This window comes from Urocitellus parryii, chromosome 10, assembly GCF_045843805.1.
Source record: "Urocitellus parryii isolate mUroPar1 chromosome 10, mUroPar1.hap1, whole genome shotgun sequence".
Taxonomy (NCBI): Eukaryota; Metazoa; Chordata; class Mammalia; order Rodentia; family Sciuridae; genus Urocitellus; species Urocitellus parryii.
This window is the reverse complement of record NC_135540.1, coordinates 83,693,492-83,718,473: the sequence shown is the minus strand read 5'-3', so window position 1 is coordinate 83,718,473 and position 24,982 is coordinate 83,693,492. Positions and strand designations below refer to the sequence as shown.

Sequence of the window (24,982 nt, the reverse complement as noted above, 5' to 3'; positions counted from 1 at the left end):
ATTGCTACTAGTGTGGTGCAGTTAAGGGCAGGCACTGAGAAGATTGTGCTCCCAGGGATTCAGTGTAGGGATATGTGAGAAATGTTTCTTGCTTTCCCTTTTGGTCTAGTGGTTTACAAGATCATCCAGGGAAGGGTCCAGAAGCTGGACAGGTGGGCACATTTGCACTCAGGGTCTGATCCTGGAAGACCACATTCATCTACAGTGGAGTGTGTAATAACTATTCAGGGTTAATTACCCAATCCCACAAGCAGAGTTCTTTTGAAGGCTCTTAAGATCTGCATGCTCATCAGAGATCAGCTAATCTACCTAGCTAGAAGTTGTGTTAATTTAATCTCTCTGGAGCAGATACCACCTGACAAAATTTCAAAAGATGATGGGAACTAAATACCAGCCACTAGAGCTTCTCATTTAGAACTCCGTATCATCCCTGCCCTGGGAGAGCATTGACTTTGTCTGGACAAAATCCAATTGTTAGTACTTCCCATTCTGTCCTACTGTATACAGGTGAGAAGGAAAACTGAGAGATATTATAACTAGCCAATTTGGTGAGCAACACAAAGAGGACAGGTTTCACAACCCCCCAGCCCTTGCTATCTCTATAGTGTCACATAATCCAAGAGGCAACAGAGGGCAGTATGGCATGGACAGTGAACATCTATCCTTGTCATCAGGTTTGACCACCCCAGTGGAAACAATTCCTTTATTTTTCATTAAGAATCTTTTTTCTTTATCTTTTACGTATGTATGTGTGTCAGAACTCTTGGAAATGAAAGACACAGTAAATCAAGTAAAAAATTTGCTTGAAAGCATCACTAATGGATTAGATTACATAGAAAACAGAACTTCAATCTTAGAAGACAGGGTATGTGAACTTGAACACTCAGTATGCAGTTAGAAAAAAAAAAAAAAGACCATGATGAGAATATACAAGAACTCTGTGACAGTATTTCAAAACCAAACTTAGAGTCAGTGAGGTAGAAGAAGACATGGAGATACAGACTGATCACATTAAGAACCTTTTCAGTGAAATAATAGCAGAAAAATTCACAAGCCTTAGGAATCAGACGGACATCCACATACAGGACACATATAGATTCCCCAAATAGACAAAGACAAAAAAAAAAAAAAACCTGTATCTAAGATACATTATAATCAAAAATACCTAACAGAATAAGGATAGAATATTAAAAGGCTGCAAGAGAAAAATATCGGGTCCCATTTAGAGGTAAACTATAAGATTTACTTCTGACTTCTTAGCCCAGCCTTTTAAAATCCAGGAAGGCTTGGAATGAGATAATCCAAGCTCTGAAAGGAAACAATTGCCAACCAAGATTGCTAGTTCCAACAAAGTTATCATTCAGAATCAAAGAGGATACAAAAACTTTCCACAATAAGGATAAACTAAAGGATTTCTTGATCACTAAGCCAGCACTACAAAAAGTATTTACGCATTGAGGAACTCAAAAACAAACCCCAAGCTCTCAATTGGATGAATCTCTCATGATGAGCAGTTAAGTAAATGAAAACTAAGACTGGAATAAACATACGAAACAATCCAAAATGGCAGGAAATAATAATCATTTCTCCATAATAATGTTGAATGCAAACGGGTTCAGCTCTCCAATTAAAAGACAAACTGGGGCTGGGGTTGTGGCTCAGCGGTAGAGCGCTCGCCTCGCATGTGTGAGACCCTGGGTTGGATCCTCAGCACCACATAAAAATAAATAAGTGAAATAAAGGTATTGTGTCCAACTACAACTAAAAAATAGATATTAAAAAAAAGACAAACTGCCAGAGTGGGTTAAAAAACAAGACCCAACTATATGCAGTTTGCAAGAGACTCATGTTATAAATGACATCCACAAATTGAAAGTAGAAATATGGAAAAAGATTCAGTGCAAATGCTGTCCAAAAACAAGCAGGAGTAGCTACTCTGATGTCTGATGAAGCAGATTTGAAGCAACAATTAATCACAAGAGATAAGAAAATCACTACATACTGGTAAAAGGGAACAACCAATAAAAAGATATGATAGAAAAACTTTATGTCCCAAATGTTGTTGCATGTATTTATATAAAACAAATTCTTACTGATATCAAGTTCCAGAAGTGCAATAATACTGGGTACTTTCAACACACCCTTTTGATCATTAGACAGGTCATCCAAACAGACATTTCTGACCTAAATAATGCTATAAATTAAATGTACTTAACAAGACATCTATAGAATATTTCATCCAACAACAACTAAAGTCACTTTCTTCTCAGTAACTCATGGAACCTTTTCCAAAATAATCCATATTTCAGGTCATAAAACAAGTCTTAGTAAACACACAAAAAATTGATAGAATGCTGTACATTTTATCATTTCGTAATGGAGTTAAATTAGAAATCAACAGCAAGAAAAAAAATAGAAACCATATAAACACATGGAAATTTAGCAGTATTCTTTTAAATGAACAATGAATCATAGAGTAAATGAGATAAAAAAATTTAATTCCTAGAATCAAACAATAGTGATACAATGTACCAGGGTTTCTGGCACACCATGAAGATGGCTCTAAGAGAAAAGTTTATAGCATTAAATATCTACATTTTTAAAAAGGAAGAAGATCCCAAATAAACAATTAAATGTTATATCTCAAGATCCTAGAAAAGAAGGGAAAAAATTATAAAACCAGTAGAAGATAGAAAATAATTAAGAGCCAAAATTAGTAAAATAGAGAATAAAAGCAATACAAAGGATTGATGCAACAAGAGTTGGTTCTTTGAAAAGATCAACAAGGTTGATAAACTCTTAGCCAAACTAACCAAAAGAGAGAAAAGACACAAATCATCAAAATTAGAGAAGAAAAAGAAGATATTACCACAGACATTGCTGAAAAATAGAGGTCCATTTTAAAAACTTGTAATCTAATAAATTGGAGAATATAGGAAATATTGATAATTTTTTTTATTGGTTGTTCACAACATTACAAAGCTCTTGACATATCGTATTTCATACATTAGATTGAAGTGGGTTATGAACTCCCAATTTTTACCCCAAATGCAGATTGCAGAATCACATCGGTTACACATCCACAATTTTACATAATGCCCTATTAGTAACTGTTGTATTCTGCTACCTTTCCTATCCCCTACTATCCCCCCTCCCCTTCCCTCACATCTTCTCTCTCTACCCCATCTACTGTAATTCATTTCTCTCCTTGTTTATTTTCCCATTCCCCTCACAACCTCTTATAAGTAATGTAGTATAGCAATGAGGGTCTCCCTTCATTTCCATGCAGTTTCCCTTTTCTCTCCCTTTCCTCCCATCTCATGTCTCTGTTTAATGTTAATCTTTTCTTCCTGCTCTTCCTCCCTGCTCTGTTCATAGTTGCTCTCATTGTATAAATCTTTCACCTCTTTTGTTAGGTTGATTCCCAAGTATTTTTTTTTTTTTTTGAGGATATTGTGAATGGAGTGGTTTTCCTTATTTCCATTTCAGAAGTTTTGTCGTTGATATACAGAAATGCCTTTGATTTATGCATGTTGATTTTATATCCTGCCACTTTGCTGAATTCATTTATTAGTTCTAGTAGTTTCTTTGTAGACCCTTTTGGGTCTTCTAGTTATAGAATCATGTCGTGTGCAAATAGTGATAATTTAAGTTCTTCTTTTCCTATTTTTATGCCTTTAATTTCTTTTGTCTGTCTAAGTGCTCTGGCCAGTGTTTCGAGAACTATATTGAATAGAAGTGGTGATAGAGGGCATCCCTGTCTTGTTCCAGATTTTAGAGGGAATGCCTTCAATTTTTCTCCATTCAGAATGATGCTAGCCTGAGGCTTAGCATAGATAGCTTTTACAATGTCGAAGTAAGTTCCTGTTATCCCTAGTTTTTCTAATGTTTTGAACATAAAGGGATGATGTACTTTGTTGAATGCTTTTTCTGCGTCTATCGAGATGATCATATGGTTCTTATATTTAAGTCTATTGATGTGGTGAATAACATTTATTGATTTCCGTATATTGAACCATCCTTGCATCCCAGGGATGAATCCTACTTGATCATGGTGCACAATTTTTTTGATGTGTTTTTGTATTCGATTTGCCAGAATTTTATTGAGGATTTTTGCATCTAGGTTCATTAGAGATATTGGTCTGTAGTTTTCTTTCTTTGAGGTGTCTTTGTCTGGTTTCAGAATCAGGGTGATGTTGGCCTCATAGAATGAATTTGGAAGAGCTCCCTCTTTTTCTATTTCCTGAAATAACTTGAAAAGTATTGGTATTAATTCCTCTTTAAAGGTTTTATAAAACTCCACTGTATACCCATCCGGTCCTGGGCTTTTCTTGGTTGGTAGTCTTTTGATTGCTTCTTCAATTTCATCCATTGATATTGGTCTGTTCAAATTGTGTGTATCCTCCTGACTCAGTCTGGGCAAATCATATGACCTAAGAAATTTATCAATGTCTTCACTATCTTCTACTTTATTGGAATATAGGTTTTCAAAATAATTTCTAATTGTCTTCTGTATTTCTGTAGCATCTGTTGTGATATTGCCTTTTTCATCCCGTATGTTAGTAATTTGAGTTCTCTCTCTTCTTCTCTTCGTTAGCATGGCTAAAGGTCTGTCGATCTTATTTATTTTTTCGAAGAACCAATTTTTAGTTTTCTTAATTTTTTCAATAGTTTCTTTTGTTTCAGTTTCATTGAGTTCCACTCTGATTTTAATTATTTCTTGCCTTCTGCTACATTTGCTGTTGTTTTGCGCTTCCTTTTCTAGGGCTTTGAGATGACGTGTGAGCTCATTTATTTGTTGGTTTTTTCTTTTTTTGAGGAATGACCTCCAGGCAATAAATTTCCCTCTTAAAACTGCTTTCATTGTGTCCCATAGATTCCGATATGTTGTATTTTCATTTATCTCTAAGAATTTTTTTATTTCCTCCTTTATGTCTTCTGTAACCCATTGATCATTCAGTAACATATTGTTCATTTTCCATGTGATGTAGGATTTTTCCTTCCTTCTTTTATCATTGATTTCCAGTTTCATTCCATTATGATCAGATAAAATGCATGGTATTATCTCCACCCCTTTATATTTACTGAGGGTTGCCCTATGGCATAATATATGGTCTATTTTTGAGAAGGATCCATGTGCTGCTGAGAAAAAAGTATATCCATTTGATGATGGTTGATATATTCTATATATGTCAGTTAAGTCTAGGTTATTGGTTGTGGTATTGAGTTCTGTAGTTTCTTTATTCAACTTTTGTTTGGAGGATCTGTCCAATGGTGAGAGAGGTGTGTTGAAGTCACCCATAATTATTGTGTTGTGTTCTCTTTGATTCTTGAACTTGAGGAGAATTTGTTTTATGAATGTCGCAGCACCATTATTTGGTGCATAAATATTGATAATTGTTATGTCTTGTTGGTGAATGGTTCCTTTTAACAGTATATAATATCCTTCCTTATTCCTTTTGATTAACTTAGTCTTGAAGTCGATTTTATTCTATATGAGGATGGCCACCCCTGCTTGCTTACGAGGACCGTGTGCGTGGTATATTTTTTCCCATCCTTTCACCTTCAGCCTGTGTATGTCTTTTCCAATCAGATGTGTCTCCTGGAGGCAGCATATTGTTGGATTTGTTTTTTTAATCCATGATACCAGCCTGTGTCGCTTTTAACATTTAGAGTTACTATTGATATATGGTTTGTACTTCCAGCCATGTTTGATTATTTATCCTTTTTTTTTTTAATTTCGTTTGTTTCTCCATGATTATCTTTCCCCTCGCCCTCTGTCTTTACCGAGGCACTTCCCACTGATGGTTTTGGTTATTGTTTTTCATTTCTTCCTCGTGTAGTGTTTTGCTCAAGATGCTTTGCAATGCTGGTTTTCTGGCTGCAGATTCTTTTAACTTTTGTTTATCATGAAAGATTTTTATTTCGTTGTCATACCTGAAGCTTAATTTTGCTGGATACAGAATTCTTGGTTGGCATCCATTGTCTTTCAGTGTTTGAAATACATTGTTCCATGACCTTCTTGCTTTTAGCGTCTGTGATGAAAAATCCGTTGTTAACCTTATTGGTTTTCCCCTGAATGTAATCTGCCTCCTTTCTCTTGTAGCTTTTAATATTTTCTCTTTGTTCTTATATTGGATATTTTCATAACAATGTGTCTTGGCGTTGGTCTACTGTGATTTTGTGTGCTCGGTGTCCTGTATGCATCTACAATTTGTATATCCGTTTCCTTTTTTATTTCTGGAAAGTTTTCTGTAATTATTTCATTCAGCAGGTTACTCATTCCCTTGGTTTGAATCTCTGTACCTTCCTCTATCCCGATGACTCATAAGTTTGGTTTTTTTATGTTATCCTATATCTCTTGGATGTTTTTCTCGTGATTTTTTTACCAGCCTTTCTGAGTTGGCTAGACTCTTTTCAAGATGATATATTTTGTCTTCATTATCTGACGTTCTGGCTTCTACTTGCTCCACTCTGTTAGTGATACTCTCAAATGAGTTTTTAATTTGGTTCATTGTTTCCTTCATTTCTAGAATTATTGTTTGATTTTTTTTATAATCTCTATCTCCTGATGAAGATGCTTAACTTCTTCTTTTATCTGTTTATGTAATTCATTTTCAAGGTGTTCTTTTACTGTTTGGATTTGCTGTCTCGTATCCTCTTTGAGGTTCCATTCCATCTATCTTTATATGAGTTCTTTATATGACCATTTTTCTGATGACTCTAGGTCCTCCTGAATATTTAGGCTGTCCTTCATTGTTTGTACTCCTTTTCTTCCTTGCTTTTTTATGCTGCTCATGTTACTTCTTGTTCTGTTTGACTGCTGAGTTACTGTTTACTCTTATAAATTTATTTAATGCTTGGGAGGAAAGATATTAGAAGGGAAGGGAAGAAGTCACTAAAGAGAATGAGAGTAGGCAGGTAGAATTCAAGGAAGGGGGAATAAGAAAATTGAAAAGAAATGAAAAGACAAAAGAGAAAAAAATAGGAAATAAAAAAGAAAAAATTTTTTAAAAAAATGATAATAAAAAAATAAAAATTAAAATTAGAAGAAAAAAATTTTTAAAAATTTAAAAAAAAATTTAAAAAGCAACAAGAAAGAAAAATGAAAATGAAAAAAAAAAACTAATAAATGCAGTCTTAGAGTTTGATTAACTTCTCTTCCAATAGGTGGAGCTGTGCCCACCAGGCCAAGCTTCTCCTGTCAATACACGGGAATCAATCACTGTGCAGCAGCTCCTCCTCCCAGACTGGGCGAGTCTCCAATCCTGAGTGCCTAGGGCCTCCTCTTGTGTCTAGTCACTTCCCCGCTTTTCCTCTAGCCAGGCCCCTCTCACCGGTGCCGCTCACCACAATACTGGCTACACGCCAGGTCTGCTGCTCCCGGGAGCCCTGTTTTCATGAACAACTGGGCACACTCTCCCTGTTTGCCATTCCCTCAGACCCTAAGTTTGTAGAGCTTGGGGCTGAGAATCCTCAGCGAATTTTACTTGCCCTCCGGTAGCCACGCCCCCGGTAGCTGGTGCAAGAGACCTCAGTTGTCAGCACTGGTGGGAGTGGTAGCCGGGAGTTCCGCGCCGTGGGTCCCGCGCCATTTCTGATTCCCTCCGTCTGGCTATTGCGCTCACGGGAGAGCTGGGAGGGGCCCTTAAGATTTCCCCGATGTGTGGAGATGGAAGGCTAGGGGATTACACACCTGTAGCCGCAGGTTTCAATGAAGTTATCTCCTCTGCCGCAGTCTGGTGACGTCAGTTCTCTGCCATGGTGGTATCTCTTGCAAATGGCGACAGTTAGTTTGCCGGGTGACCAATGCAACGGGTGGGTCCTTACTGTCTCTCCCAAGCCCCGTTTCAAACCTGTGGCCACTACCTATGAAGGCTCGGTTGGCATTTACCTCCGTAGGATCAGAAGGGCTGACCAGTTGTTTCGATAAATTTTTTAACACATATGACCTACTGAAATTGAACCAAGAAGAGAAAATGCCTGAAGAAACCAATAATAAGCAATGAGATTGAAATAATAATAAAAAGCCTTTGAACAAAGAAAAGCCCAGGACCAGTAGATTATCAGCCAAATTCTATCAGATCTTTAAAGAACAAATGTCAGTTCTCTTCAAATTATTCTATGAAATAGAAAGGAAGGTAACACTCCCAAATTCATTCCATGAAGCCAGTGTTGCCCTGATACCAAAACCAGATAAAGACACATCAGAAGAAAACTACAACCAATATCTGTGACAAACATTAGATGCAAAAATGCTTAATAAAATATTAGCAATCTGCATTCAAAGACATATTAAAATTATACACACAGTCAAGTTGTATTCATCCCAAGGATGCAAAGGCTAGTTCAATATACATAAACTAGTAAACCTAATTTGTTATGGTTTGAATACATGGTGTCCCTCAAAGCACACATGTGAGATAGTGCAAGGATGTTCAGGGCTGGGGTTGTAGCTAAGTGGTAGAGTGCTTGCCTAGCATAAGTGAGGCATTGGGTTTGATTCTCAGCACTGCATACAAACAAACAAACAAACAAATGGTTTATCAACAACCAAAAAAAATTTTTTTAAAAGATGTTCAAAGATGAAATGAATAGATTATGAGAGTTGTGACCTAATTAGCAGATGAATCTACTGACATGGATTAACTGAGCAGCAACTGTAGGCAGGTAGTGTGTGGCTGGAAGAAGTAGGTAATTGGGGCCATGACTTTGAGGCTTATATTTTGTCCCTGGTAAGTGGAGCTCTCTCTCTGCTTCCTGGTTGTCATGTCTTTAGCTGCTTTCTTCTGTCATGCTCTTCCACCATGATATTCTGCCTCACCTTGGTCCCTGAGCTCTGGCGTTGGCCATGAGCTTCTGAAACCATGAGCCAAAGGAAGTAGAGAGTGTAGAGAGTGGAGGTAGGGAGGAAATAAAAGTATGAAAAGTATCTCACAAAAATTAAAGGAAGACCAATAGAGTAGAAGAAGGGGATCAATAGGGAAGGTAGCAGGAATGGCATTGAGAAGTACTAAGGAATGAAATCTACCAAATAATGCTATGTCCATATATAAATACACCACAATTAATTGTGTGTGTGTGTGTGTGTGTGTGTGTGTGTGTGTAATTATTACACTAACTAAAATAATAGAAGGTAGATCAGTGGAGTAGAGCAAGCAGAACTGGGGAGGGAAGAGGGGAGGGTAAGGAATATACTGGGGAATGAGGTTGATTATTTATATGTATGAATATGGCAAAATGAGTCCTATTATATATAATTATAATGCTCCAATAAACAAAAGGGAAAAAGTATAACAGTGACTTGGGAGATGAGGCAGGAGGATTGCAAGTTCAAAGCCAGCCTTAGCAATTTAGCAAGGCTCTAAACAAACTTAGCAAGACTCTGTTTCAAAATTTAAAAAAATAAAAAGGGCTGGGGATGTGGCTAAGTGGTTAAGTGCCCTGGGTTCAATCCTTCATACCAAAAAAAAAAAAAAAAAAAAGTATCAAAACATGTAATAACATAAAGCTTGTTATGAGTGTGGTGGTCAGGTAGGGATTTGAGTCTATTCCCCAGTACCAACAGGGAGAGTAAGTCCTATTACTTTGTTTCTTTTTCTTTTTAAAAATTTTTTAGTTGTAGATGGATATAATGTCTTTATTTATTTTTTATGTGCTACTGAGGATCAAAACCCAGTGCCCCACATGTGAGAAGCAAACGCTCTGTCACTGAGCTGCAGTCCCAACCCTGCTTTGTTTCTTTATGAAGAAATAAAGCATGCCTTGCAGTTTATAGTATCTTGGTTTTATACTTTTCCTTTAAAAAATTTTTTTGACAGTGCTGAGAATTGAATCTAAGGCTTTGTGCCTGCTAGACAAATATGGTCTACCACTGAGCCACACCCTCAGTCCTGGTTTTATAAATTTGAATGCTAAACTTAAAGTAATGTTTTAATTGAGTAATAAGTGTACATAATAAAATATTTGGAAAATTCTGAATAGTATAATTAAGAATATAAAAGTCATTGAGAATTTCTGAAATTATGGTGAAGCTGCAGTACTTTTCATTGCTGCTCTTTTTCTGTACATGCAATTTTTGTTTATGTAATTGCTATTACATATTGTTTTATATATTCTTTTTCCTTTAACACTGTATCTTAAATGTTTTTTCATGTTATTAGAATTCTTGTAAAAGTATCATTTTAATAGCTGTTTTATACTGGGCTGTATGGATAAATCATAATTGGTCAACCTTATACCTTTTGGGCATTCTAATATCTCATTACTGTAAACATCACTTCTATGACTATAAATCCACATCTCTCTCCTATCAGAAAAAGCATTTTGTCTCTGGGTATAAATGTTTATTGAAAAGTCTGAATTTAGTGAAGTAAACCATGAAATAGATTTTTCCATTTTCTGCTTCCAACTGTGTCTTGTACAATTTCCCTTATTTGTTAGGCACAGGCCTTTTAGTTCATATAGTTCCAGTGATTGTTGGTAATTGAAGTGCAGCTGATCCAGTTCAAAAATACTAATCTCATTAGCAAAGTCTTCCCTTGTCCTATTTGGAGCCAGGCTTTTATGGCTCATGTTACCCAGAGTGGGGAGGACTTACTTGGTTTTCAACCTTCTTCTACTCTTGAGACCTTGGAATGCTCAGTTCTAAGGCATCTTGACTAAGGTGCTTTTTTTGAGGCTAATTCCTCTGGAGTAAAGGAAAAGAGAATAAGAGGAACAATGCAAATGCATCTGCTTATCTGTCTGTATTTGTGGTCACTGTTACGATTATTTTTACTTTTCTGCCCATCTCTTATGGGTTAAATGTTCTTCATTTAGCACGTGTTCCACCAGCCAGTCTCCCCTTCTTACAGGTGCTCTCCCCCTTCCCCAGCTTCTACATATGAGCCCTTTGGATTCTTGCCACCTCTGTTGTTTGCTGCTTCTAATTGGAAAGGGGGTTAATTATAGTAGGACCTTTTTAATGGCCTTAATGTTGATATCTTCTTTTAGAATATAGGACACTAAATGTACTTTTGTTTCTTTTTTTGCTTTTGATTTATAGCCTGTCACCAATCCTAAAGAATCGTGTTTCAAATGCACACATTAAATTTACAACAGATGTTGAAATTGTAGCTAAGCATTTTTTCTACTGTTATTTTTAAATGGCAATGCAATTTTTAGACTGATGAAACATTTTTCCTCATCTGCATAGTAGATGCATAGTAATAAACTAAAAGTCTATCAGCATCAAACAAAACTTTTCTTTAAATGAAATAATACAAACCAAAAGTCTTTTTTGCCCTAGTAAAAAGTTATGGTTTTGCTCATTCACTTCTTTCAACACCTTTAGTTTATTCACTACCCTATAGATGAGCAAACTGGATGGACTGTGGGCCAAATCCAGCTATCTACCTGTTTTTTTTTTTTGTTTGTTTGTTTTAATAAAGCTTTTGTTGGAACACAGCTGTATTCATTTATTTATGTATTGTCTATAGCTTCTTTTGTGCTATAACAGTAGAGTTGTAACAGAGCTCATTGGGCCTGCAAAGTCTAAAATATTTACTCTCTGACCTATGGAAAAAACCCTCCTGTTTTACACCCCTTCTCTAGAATTGTTTCATTAACGGACTAAATGTACTATTTACATGCTAGGAAACATTTAATATCTTTTCACTGCTGATGAGAAGCTTATATCCTACGATCTTTTCATTTAGAACCCTTTGCAATCTAGTCTTAAGTCACTTTCTGAGGTTCAAATTCAGTATTTTCTGCTATTTTCAGTGGTGCAACCTGAAGATCAGAGTTACATATATATTGATAGCTTGCAGGCTGTATTTGGCCCCCCAGACTTATTTTGTTGGACCCACATAGTGATTTTGTTTTGTTTTATTGAAACCTGAACATTTAAAAACTGAACATTACATAGAAATCCAAATTTTGACATGTTTTTTGAAAAATCAGGAGCCATAATGACACCAGCCCCATAGCTTTCATCACAATTGTCTATTAGCCCTGAGTAGCCACTGCTTCTCTCACATAGGGTGGTTGCTCTCCAGTTCTGCATGACCTGTATTATGTAAGTGGCATTTGTGCATGCACTTAAGTCCAGAAGTCTTCAATAATGCTGTCCCTAAATATAATGAGTTACATCATGGTTACCTCATGTCACCTTATACTGGTTTTTCTGCTTAGAAATTTTTCTTTGTTCTTCAATATTCTTCCTCTTTTAGAATTCAGCTTAAATATTCTTTGTAAAGCCCTCCTGGTCAAAGCCAATCACTTCTTCCTCTGTGCCCCTGTGTTTATTCATTTGGAATAGCACCTGTTGTGTTATATTTTAGTGACTAGATAGTAAGCTCCTGAGGGTAGGGTTTGAATCTTCCCTTCTTTTTGTTTCTATTTTACAGCATTGTTGCTTGACAAAGAGTGGGAACTAAATAAATGTGCTGAATTATGTGATGTTAACATCTAAAAATTAGGAAAGTGGTAAAGGATTCATTAGGCAGAAAGAAAAATCGTAGTTTTCATCTGAATGTTCTTCTCCTTCCAGTGTCTAATATAGTTTCTTTTCCTCCCCTTAGCTTCCAACAAACTCATTTGTGTTTTTCAGACAAATAGTCATTTTTTGTAAGGATCAGAATACATTGTAGCTGTGTTCAGGGTTACAAGCTAGCAAGTAATGGAAATGAAATTTATCAGTGTTTGCTTGCCTGAAGAGTTCACGAATATAGCTGATAGGCCAACTTCTTACCATACATGTGCTTTTAGATAGATGAAACATTTAAGTGCTATATGATAATAGCTATATCATAGAGTTCTTGGAAGAGATGAAAAAATATCTATGTAGATATGAAATTGTAGCTAAGCAGTTTCTGTAGAACAGAGTTTGACCCAGAGTAAGTACCCCAATAAGTAGAGTTTTATAATCAATTATAATTATTTCATATGTAATTATAATGATTATTTATCAATACTCAATTATTATTATTACTACTACTTAATTAATGTTCTGTAGGAAACATGGATTTTCTTCTCTTTCTTGATTTAAATTGTTGGAAGTCACAGAGGTTGAGTATTGGCCTTTCTGCAGAAACCATCTGCTAGGCCACACTTAATGTAACTTAGAATATTGCATTTGGAAGGGATTTTGGAGGTCAGGTAGTTAAACAGGTACTTATCGAAAGCAGTAGTCTCTTCATTTTCCAGTTAGAGATGATCAGTCATCTAAAGACTATCAGGATATTATAGTGACATAAACTGTTCTTTTTAGAAGGAACATGTATTGTTAAAAAATCATTTATATTGCTTTTTTTAAAGTTCTATCCTATGTAGAATTTAAATATCATTTTTATTTTTTACACTGTAGTTTATAGTCTTCCAAAATAGTTGAACAAACTTACCTCTTTATTGGTGGTTCTCAAAGTCTGACCCAGGGATCCCTTTTAACTAAGACACTTTCCTGGTAAGACTTTTTCTCTCTACTTTTCTTTTAAATCAGAGAATTCATAAAGATCAAAAGCATAGGCTAAATTTTTTATGTGCATTCTTCTGGAGCAAGGTTTGATGACCTAAAAGAGTTTAAAAATTACTGCTTTGGACATGTTCATGACTAAATTTTGCCCTGAGATGAAATATAACATATGCATCTCAAAGGGACAAAGAATGACCAATTTTTAGTTAGAATGATAAGAAATTTTTTGAAAGTAAAGGTTATGAGTTGCATGGAAAGAGAAGAATGAGTTTAAAAGCAATGAGATAGAGGCAGAGTTCACTTATATCCAGAATCTCAACCCTTGCATTTTTGGTAAAAAATCTTTTCTAAGGAATGCTAAGCAGAATGTAGGATTCACTAAAAAAACAGTCTTTTGAAAAATTTGTGCTACAGAATGAGAAATAACGATTGTGCCCTGCAGTGGATGATCACTTTAGCTAAACATAAATAGTATTACGACTATTTATGGGGGTGGGGAGTGGGTACTGGGGATTGAGCTCAGGTGCACTCGACCACTGAGTCACATCCCCAGCCCTATTTTGTATTTAGAGACAGGATCTCACTGAGTTGCTTAGTGCTCATCATTGCTGAGAATTTTGCAGATTTTCCTGAGTTATGGTCAGTTCAAATAAATTTCCCATGTAAATTAAAAAAAATTTTTTTTGTAGTTGTGGATGGACAGAATGCCTTTATTGTATTTGTATATGGTGCTAAGGAATGAACTCAGTGTCTTGCACATGCTAGGCAAGTGCTCTGCCACTGAACCCTAGCCCCAGCCCCTCCCATGTAAATTTTGATGAAACTGGTATAGGGATATATATTATTTTTGTATGTAAGTTATCATTACTGATTTCCATCAGTAGCTAATTAAATAATCAATAGTAATACCCATAAAATATGTAACTTTTCCATAATTTTGCACAATATTTAAAACAAAAATGAAGTGAAGTATTATGTTTATAAATATATTTTAAAATTCAGTAGAGGGCACAGTACTAAAGATCAGAGGTGCTAATAAAATTTGGAGAAAAGTGTAAACTATATTTTAAAACATTTTTATATTTTTTAAAACTTAAAATAAGGGTCCAGTGGTATAGTTCAGAATCAAAGCTTATGGAGGCCTGAGTTCAGTCCCCAGTACAGTCCCCCAGAACCTCCCAAAACCCTTAAAGTCACTGAGGGAATCTTAATAATGAAAGTTGCAGGAGAATTAATAGTTTTGTATTTATTTATATAGCATATGTTATTTTGACTTTCTATGGGAATGGCAATATAAGACTGTAAAAGGTATACTTAAAAAATTTGAGAAGTTTAGTATATATGGTATAACAGTATAGACCATAACTGTTAAAAAAGATATGTTGAACATAATTGCTTTTTCTGTCTATTTCCAAATTTAAGGTAGGTGCTAAGGTCTTAACAAAAAATAAAGGAACTTATTAAGCTATGATGGTCTCTTTAGTTGGTAATAGGAAGAATGACACTTTGAGGTATAGTGGAGAATCACGAACACTGAAAGGAGGTGAGGACTCCTTTAGCTTTTTCTTTTCTTTCATGTAGAGTGTGGAAGATGTCTTCTCTGCTAGTGAATGATTGCTTCATTATATTTAAAGACTGCAAGGTCTGTGGACTTATAGGATAAACTAACTAGTGATTTGAGTTTTTTCCTCTCAGAACTCTCACTTATGGATTAGGATGAAGTGAGAATTCCTTCAGTAATGTTTAAACTTTGATTTAGGGTTTGGTACTGTGTCATTCCAAGTGTGTGTTGAATAAATGTTGTTTAATGACGATAAGAGAATAATTTTTTCCAGGAGGGGTTCTCCTTATATTTACATGGCACGTTTCTCATAATGGTTTCACAATCATGGGAAAATAGAAATCTTGCTTAAACTTTAACTCTTTCACTGTATGATTTTTGTTCGTTATGCTATTATAAGTTTTTGATGAAATATTAGAAAATAATTCATTTCACACAACCCAAATCCTCTTAACATTTGAATGTACTATAATTGAGTTTAACTGGTATATTTAAAACAAATAACATTCATTGAATTTGATTAATAAACATGGACTTTTTCCCACATTTTTATTGGTGCATTATAGTTGTACATATTGATGGGATTTGTTATTACATATTCATACATGCACACAATATAATAATATAATTTGCCCAGTAATACTTCCTTCCACTTCCCCCTCCCTCTTGCCTCCTACCCCTTGGTCCCTTTCCTTTACTAATCTCCTTTTGAGATTTTTCTTTTTGAGATTTTCCTTTCTAGAGAAAACATATCACCTGACCTTCTGAGTTTGACTTATTTCACTTAGCATAATGGTCTCTAATTCCATCCATTTTCCTGCAAAGGGCATAAATTTCATTTTTCTTTATGGCTGAATAAAATTCTGTTGAAGCATGGGCTTTTCAAGGATATAAGTTGGGTTTAGGAGTTTTATGAATAGGACTTATTATATATTATTGTAGTTTTGCTAAATGGCAAAATAATTGGTATTGCCTGGTTAGAGTGTTTTAAAAATTAGAATGTTAGCTCAGCATCCTAAAAATATCTCTATATGTATTTCCTTAATGCATGTAATAAAGTAGCTATATTTTGAACTCATGAATGCATTAATTTCTAAACATTTTTTTTTTGTAAATAAATCAGCAAATGACCTTAAGAAAATAACACTAATTCCTTGAGGTGTGTATGGGGAATGGTATATGTATCCAAGATATGCTTTGTAGAAATTACTTGAAAATCAAGGAACCTCAAATGGAAAAATTTTAAAACACTTTGCTATAATACATTCTATAAGGTAATTAAATCTTTATATATAACATATAAAATGTAGCTTTTCAAAAGAAGTATGGAAGTTTTTGCTTTCAAAATAGGGTTTCTTAATAGTTAATTGCAGCTGGGCACCATGCACCCTGTAATTCCAGTGACTTGGGAGGCTGGGGCAACAGGATTGCAAATATGAGGCCAGCCTCAGCAATTAAGTGAGATCCTGTCTCAAAATAAAAAAATAAAAAGGACTGGGGATGTAGCTCAGTAATAGAATGTTCCTGAGGTGCATCCCCAGCATCACTGCGGGGGAGGAGGGGCAGGGGTAAGGATAATTGCATTAGGTGAATACTTGAAATAAATACTAATAATACTAATCCAGAATAAATACTAATACAGTTACTCAAATGGTGTCATCTTCTCACATTCATATCATTAATACATTATACACATATTTTTCTTTCAGTTGGATATGTCAAGTGACCAGATAGCTACCAATCTGCAAGCAGTTATTAATGAAGTGTGTAAACATAGACCTCTGAATTTGGGTAAGTGGTGTGCTGAGGGTGGACTTCCCTGTAGCACTGTGATACTTTAAAAAATATAAAATATTAGGAAAACAAGTAGATTAATATGAAAATACATGTTCTAGGAATTAAATAAATAAAATTTACTTCTTCAAAGTATTCCTAACTGCCTTATTAATGAGTCATAGTTTTTAGAGAGGGACTTCTTTATCACTTATACAAACACATTTACACATTTCCATGTTATTTCTATCATTAAATGTAATAAAGTTTGAAAGAAAACAGATTGCCTTAAACTTATAATGGTATTAAATAGGAACAAAAGTCATTTAAGAAATGTTATTTTGAAGCTAGATCATTGACTTTGTCTCTGACACTAGTACATGGCTTTCTTATTTACTTATTTTAGAAAAGAAAGATAATTTTTGTCATGTTATGAAAGTCACTTCTTATAAATAGGTGATTCATGGAGAATCACTGACTTGGTCATGATGTGGAAACTAGAACACAGCTAGCCTGGCACCTTTATCATTGCATTGCTTCATTCAGATTCCTTCCTCAGACAGACTTCATTCATGGATAGCTGAAGCTAAGCCAGGATCCATTATAGTTAATTGGCTAGTTAATTGACTATTCACTAATAGGTTAACCATGACAGAAATTTGTCAGGGTTAGTGTTATAACTACATTAATAATTAAAGCACAATCATAAGCTGTTTTGTTTTCTTTTTCTTTTTAATGTTCTCTGGGAGTTAAACACTTCATTTGTTCTATGGCTATAGTACCTAGTCATTGTATATTTATGGATTTTTATCTTCCACAGAAACTTTGATTTCAGTATAGCATCCTCTGAGACTATAGCAGAAGTGGAATGGTAGACAGTAAATCGAAGTAGTGATGTTATTTTATTTTTTATTTTGTGTCATTTAAAATGAAATCTCTTAACATTGTTCTTGTGAAAAGCTTTTTAATTTTTAGAGAATTTTACCAACTGTTTGGTAACAAAAGGTAGCATCTATGCAGACTGTTTTAAATATTTAGAGTATTTTCATCAAATGTAAATATCACCATCTGCTCCCTTCACTGTTGACTTTGCAATAAAATAAATTCTAGGTGATCATCTTCTGGAAGAAAGAAATAAATTATTAGTGAGTGTGTGGTTTTAAGGATAAATCTCTAGTACAGCTAGTTTTGTCTTCTGCTCTAGAAATGAATCTGTCTTTCCTTTCTTAGAATTTAAAATATTACTCACCAACTTAGTACTTTTCAAGTGAAAATATGATGTGAGTCCTTTAAGGTTTCCTGTTGTTTATTTGTATTCGCACCTTAGGAATCCATAGAATAAACATCAAAATTGATTCTTGTCTTTGTTTCTAGGTCCCTTTGTGGTACGTGCCTTCCTTCGTAGCTCAACAAGTGAAGGTTTGCTACTAAAGATTGATCCATTGCTGCCCAAAGAAGTAGAAACTAAGGAAAGTAACCAAGAAGCTGCCTAAAAGTGTTGAATTGTGAAATTCTTTTCAACGGATTAAGAAACAACAAAGAAAATTATAAAACTGCATAATTTCTACATTTGATGTCTTATGATTTCTTGAACATTGCACTTAGAAGTAAATTTTAACAATGAAAATTTATACAGTTTCAAAATTAAGGAAATATTTTCTCTGAACCTACTTTTTAAACTCTTATCACATTTACATATTGGTAGATATAACAGCAGTTTCTAGCTTACAACAACTTTCCTTTGGAGCCATAACCACCTGAGGGAATGGTAACATCCTTGGTTCTCACAAGGCAGAGAATGGCCAAGTCATGACCTACATTACAAACATAACCATTTTTTATAATTTTAATTCATTTATTTGTTCTAATCAGTTATACATGACAGCAGAATGTTCTTCGATTCATTATACACAAATTGACTTCTCTGGTTGTACCTAAAGTAGCATCACACCATTGTGCAATCATACATGTACCTAGGGTAATGATGTCTGTCTCATTTCACTATCTTTCCTACCCCCATGTCCTCTCCCCACCTTTGCCCCATCCAGAGTTTCTCCACTCATCCTATCCCCGCCCCACCATTATGGATTAGCATCCACTTATCAGAGAAAACATTTGATTTTGGGGGATTGGCTTACTTCACATGATATTCTCTAACAAACTTAACTGTTTTTTAAAGAAAAAAATGTGGAAAGTATTCATTCTAAGGAATTCTTCTTCTAACCCCCCCCCCTCTATTTTTTGTCAGTACTAGGCATCGAACCCAGGGCCTTGTGCATGCTAGGCAAGCACTCTACCCCTGAACTACATCCCTAGCTCTGATTACCATCTTCTGAAAGCTTTGATTAATCATTAAAGATCCTAAATCATAAAGTAGGAGCTGTGTTATTTTATTTATTTAGGGCTTTGTGCATGATACATATAGTCAAGGACTGTACCACTGAGTTTATACCCCCAACTCAAGAATTCTGCTATTTTTTTTTGAAGATTTTCTTCTGATTAATGGAGAATATTCATTATTGAAAAACTTAAAACACTGGTAAATTTAAAAAAAATTCATAATACTACTACCCAGGGATAATCAGCATTAATATTTCAGTACTTCCTTGTTTCCAATTGAGAGAGAGAGCATGCGTATAGGGGCGGGGGGGGGGCAGGGAGTATATGCTTCCAGTCTCTTGGGCTATTACAGTCATTTCTCTATATTATTTAAAATCTCATATGAAAAGTATCATTTTGGTGATTGAGCAACATTTCATCCTGTTGATATTCTGATTTATGGAATCATTCCCCCAGTTGGTAAGCATTTAGCTGGTTTCAGAGTCCCCCATCCATTATTTGCCATGCATTAGAATATAATTTATTTTTCTCTTCATTTCTAGAAGTGGCGTTCTAGGGTGAAAAGATCTGATGTAGATAAAGGTCTCATGTCTTTAGAAAGGTGCCTTGTGAATCAAAATAAACCATAAAAATAAAGCTTTCTTTAGACAGGAACATTCCCTACTCTTCTATTAGAGCATTTGTTGAAATTGTCTTAACTAGAAACTTTTGAAAGTTTATAGTGGCATGCTTCTGGAAAAATAGTAGAATTCCACTATATTACTCTTGGTTTTTTTTGGCGGGGGGAGGGACCAAGAATTGAACTCAGGGGCACTCAATCACTGAGCTACATCCTTAGCCCTATTTTTTGTATTTTACTTAGAGACAGGGTCTCACTGAGTTGTTTAGTGCCTCGCAGTTGTTGAGTCTGGCTTTGAATCCCCAATCCTGTCTTAGCCTCCAGAGCTGGGATTACAGGCGTGCAAGCACAGTATTACTCTTAGAGAACAATAAACTAAATCCATTTTAAATATTTTCTTCTTAGGGCACAATGAGTTAAAGCCTATATTTTAAAAAAAAGACAAAAGTTTTTTATAGGAAGTACTTTTTAGTTTGCATCCAAATCACCTGAAGGGTTTACAAAACATAAATTGCTAGGCTTCAGCAATATGGGGAGGACCTTGAAATTTTTATTTTCTAACTGGCTGTTTCTGCTGCTGATGGTTCAGGGACTATACTTTGAGGCTGGTATAAACTGATATTTCTTTTAACCATGGATAAAATAAAAACATCTCTTACTTTGGAGCCAACATCAGTTTATTTAAAAGTTCTGCAAGTGATTCTGAACTAACAGGATTAAAAATTACTATTATATGCTAACAGCCAAATTATAAAATAATAATAAATGTTTTTAAAAACTGAGCTGAAAAAAAATGGATAATGCACTGAGCTTAAGAACTAGAATTAGTTTCTAACTTTCTGGTATATTATTTATTTGTAAAAAATAGTTTAAATTCTTGAATTCTAACCTTATGAACAAACAACTCAAGTTCTGTGACCTAAAGTAAGACAAAGATGTCATATAGTGGCACCAATGTGATTTCTAACCAAAATTTTATAATACATCTTTTAGCAGGTGGCATTTTACACTGTTTGAAGTGATGTAATAAGACATTATTAGGTAGCATTACTAATATATGCACATATCAGAACATGAATTTGATGGTATTATTTAAAACCTTATTAAAAACTAGATACTTTGAGTAGAATGGGTTTATTTCAGTGTTTTTTTTTTTTCAAATCTTAACTTTTATAGCAAGTAGTGTCCAGTAGATGGCGATAATTGCCTTTCATACAACTTTTAAATATTTGTGTACTTACTGATAAATTCTTGATTTTTCACTTAACTCTACAAATAAAATAGCAAAAGTAATTTTTATAGACCACTTGGGAGCTTTGTTTCGGAGTGAACTTTTTTCTTCATGTTTTACTATTTTGGGCATGTTACAGAGGTTGTTTTAGGTTTCTAATAATGTAAATTTAGAAGTTTTAAAAATTTGTTTTTATTAAATAATTTTTCAAATACACAGAATATAATTAAATAATGAATGCCAATTTACATATCACCCACATTCTGCAATTAACAACATTCTGTTATTGTTCTATTTTCATCAGTTCCTTCCAGTTACCTACCACCCCTCATTCCTGCTATAGTAATTAAAGCAAATGTCACATATTGCTTAACCTATAAAGTTCTAAAAGTAGTCAAGCTGTAATTACCTGAAAAATCCATTGTTTTTTCTATTCTGCTTGGGCTATTGAGGGTTATGTTTTTTTAAATATATATATTTTTTAGTTGTTCATGGATCTTTATTTTATTTATTTATATGCAGTGCTGAGAATCGAACCCAGTGCCTCACACATGCTAGGCAAGCACTCTGCCACTGAGCCACAACCCCAGCCTCATTTTTGTTTTTATTTTTGAGATGGGGTCTTGCTATACTTCACAGGCAGTTCTCAACCTTTGGCTCAAATGAACCTCCTGCCCCAGCCTCCTAACTAGCTGGGACTACAGGTATATACCATCATGCCAAGCTAAGTCCTTAGTTTCTTTGGATTATTTTTTTCATGTAATGACAATATACCCACTTCTAGCACTTTTAAACTTGGAGTGTATATTAACATAATTAGTAACAAAAGGTATGTAATCAATAAAAAATGAGAAATTGGTAAAAATTTTAAGTCAATATAAAATTAGATATTCATTTTATAAGGAATAGAAGATATGTTTGGGTATCTTCATCTAATAGTATTCAAAAGAACAAAGATTTTACTATATTGTTTATTTTTAAAAATAGAAGCACATTACATAAAAATTGGTGAATAGAGACATGAACATAATGAAAGATTTAAAGAAAGAATTCAATGACCCATAATCCCCTAAAACAACAATTTAGCATTTTTGTTGCATTTTTCTTTTTCCTTCTCCCTATGTGGAGGTCTCCTTTCCCGGTAAAGTTACATGTTTATGATCAGGTTAGATGCAAAGTAGAAAGGGAAACATCTTGGCTCTGGAGGATTCCCACATTTCTAGCTCCTCAGTCACTTTTGGTTGACAGAAGAAAAGAAAGCTATTTGCTCAGTGAAAAGTCTTAACACTTTGTGTCTCATTTTGTGCTACATAAAGCTTTGTATAATTGTTTCCTGAGTTGGTTGTTGCTTTGATGAAAATTAATTTATATAAAATCATAGGTTAAATACAACAACCTAGTGTTTCCTCAAAGAGCAATATGTATACCATTGGTGGTATAAAAAATGAATTTAGATAAGAAGTGACTCACATTTAAAATTAATAGTAAAGGGACTGGGGTGGGATTTCAATCCCTAGTACCAAAATAATAAATAAATAGTTAAGTACGTCTTCAGTGTATTGGTAGAAAAATGTTATGGTTTAGATATTAGATATCCCCACCAAAACTTGGGTGAGACAATGCAAGGAAGTTCAGAGGTGAAATGATTCAGTTATCAAAGTCTTAACTTAATCAGTACATTAAGCCTGAAAAGGATTAACTGGATTAATTGTAGGCAGGTAGGGTACAACTGGAGAGGGTGAGTTCCTGTGGGCATGCCTTTGGGTATATATTTTGGTTTTGGTCAAGGGAGCTTCTCTTGGTGCAATGCCCTTAGTTGCTTTCTTCCTCCACATCTTTCACCATGATGTTCTGCCTCACCTTGGACCCAGAGCAATGCAGTTGGCTCTCTGTGGACTGAGGCCTCTGAAACTGTGAGCCTCAAGTAAACTTTTCCTCCTCTAAAATTGTTCTTGTCAGGTCTTTTGTTCACAGTGGTAACAACTGACTAAGACAAAAAATATAACCTGCACATAAAGACCATGATTTCAATTGGCATCTAATATGAGTAAGATGAGGTCTTGCCAAAAACTCATATGTGAGACAATGCAAGAATGTTCAGAGGTGAAATGATTAGATTATGAGAGCTGTAATCTAATTAGTGAGTTAATCCACTGATATGGATGTACTGGCAGTAACTGTAAGCAGGTATAGTGTGGTTAGAGTAAGTAGGTCATTGTGGATGTGACTTTTGAGTTTATTTTGTCCCTGGTTAGTAAGGCACTCTGTTTCCTGTCATCAACTGATCAGCTTTTCTCTGCCATGGCCTTCCACTATAATGCTCTGCCTCACCTGAGGCCAAGAGCTCTGGAGTCAGCTGATCTTGGACTGAACCTCTGAAACCATGAACCAAAAATATTCTTGTCAGGTCTTTTGGTCACAATGATGAAAGCTAAAATAGTATCATTGCCTAGGATGACATTATAGTAAGTAATTATATTTATTTTTTAATTTATGAAAAAATTGTTAAATAAATGTGTAAATTATATAAACTGCCACAGTTCAAAGTGGCTGTATCATTTTACATTCCCTCCCATAATGTGTGAGTATTCCAGTTTCTCCACATCTCTGTCAACCCTTAAAATTGTCTTTTAGCCTTTCTAGTGGGGGTATTTAATAGTCATATGTAATTTACTTGAGAAAACAAGTTATTTTACTGTGTGAAAAATGATAGTAGGTTTAAAGTATGTGCCATTTAGAGAATAAAGTACATTTATACCATGAAGACTCAGAAGCAGAGGTAAACAGTACTAATATAGACCTTATAGGGAAGCAAATTCTGGCACAAACTAAAGCAAAACTTAAATGCTGTGAACTCTTGCAAAGTAATAAGTGAACTTTTTATTGAGTATTCGTATACAATATAATCGGTTATCATATACAACATAATGGGTTATTGTTCATTAGCTGCAATAAACAGAAATTGACTGATTTAAATAGAGAAGGAATGTATTATAAGGATATGAAGTGAATCACAGACTCCAAGGAAAGCCAAACAATGAACTGGTCCTTAGAAAGTGCAGGAAGCGCAGCAGCCCAAGAGATCTAACTTGCAGAAACCAGTGGAATATCCCCTCAAAGAGTAACTGTTTTGGTGAATTTTTTCAGACCTTATGTCACTCCTATCAAGATTGAAATCTGCCTGGTATAGTGACATGCCTATAATCCTAGCTACTTGGGAGCCTTGCAGGAGAATTGCAAATGCAGGTCCAGCCTGGGCAACATAACATGAGAAAGCCTGTCTCAAAATCCAAACAAACCTGAAGATATTTAAATTCTAAGAGAGGAGAGTCCACTCGGCTCAGTTTACATGCCCAGTCGTTGGCAGGAAAAGGCAGAAAATGTAATCTCAAGAAAAATTCATGTAGTAGGGTAGAAGATATTTCTCAGAGGAATACTGAAATGATTTTTACCAAACGAAGTGGAGATAGGAGACAACTGGTGATGTGGCTCAGTGGTAGAGCACATGTCTTAGATGTGTGAGGGCCTGGATTCAATCGCCAGCACTGCCAAAAAAAAAAAAAAAAGAAAGAAAGAAAGAAAAAGAAATAAGAAACAATGATAGGAGAGTCAACAAAACTCTGACCCACCTATTCCTTGAATATTTATTAAATAACTTCTATGAGTCTGTGAAGTCAATAGTATGGGGTATTGAATTCAAAATATTAATGCCACACCCTGCTTTATCAGTCCTCTGTTGACAGACATTTAGGGTTTTTCCAATATGTCATTTTGCTTAATGTAATTGTTATGTGTTTGTTTATGAGCATGAGCAGGTAATTCTATAAGGTAGATTACTAGAAATAGTATAATGTGATTAAGAGCACAGAGCACACACTTGAGAGCCCAACTATTGTGTAGCTCTACTTTGTTTTTGTTTGTTTGTTTGTTTTAATATTGTTTTAGTTGTAGATGGACACAATATCTTTATTTATTTCTTTATTTTTATGTTGTGCTGAGGAT

At 34.7% G+C, this 24,982-nt stretch overlaps 1 protein-coding gene across 1 annotated transcript in view; it reads left to right on the top strand.

Annotated features, from left to right (window-relative positions):
- Mrpl1 (mitochondrial ribosomal protein L1) overlaps window positions 1-18,357 on the top strand; it is an 82,860-nt gene extending 64,503 nt beyond the window's left edge. Inside the window, exons 8-9 of the mRNA XM_026403139.2 lie at window positions 16,727-16,808; window positions 18,165-18,357. Of these exons, the coding sequence (XP_026258924.2) occupies window positions 16,727-16,808; window positions 18,165-18,283 (201 nt within the window). The 3' untranslated portion in view covers window positions 18,284-18,357. The remainder of the gene's footprint in view (window positions 1-16,726; window positions 16,809-18,164) is intronic.
- Window positions 18,358-24,982: the final 6,625 nt, after the last annotated feature.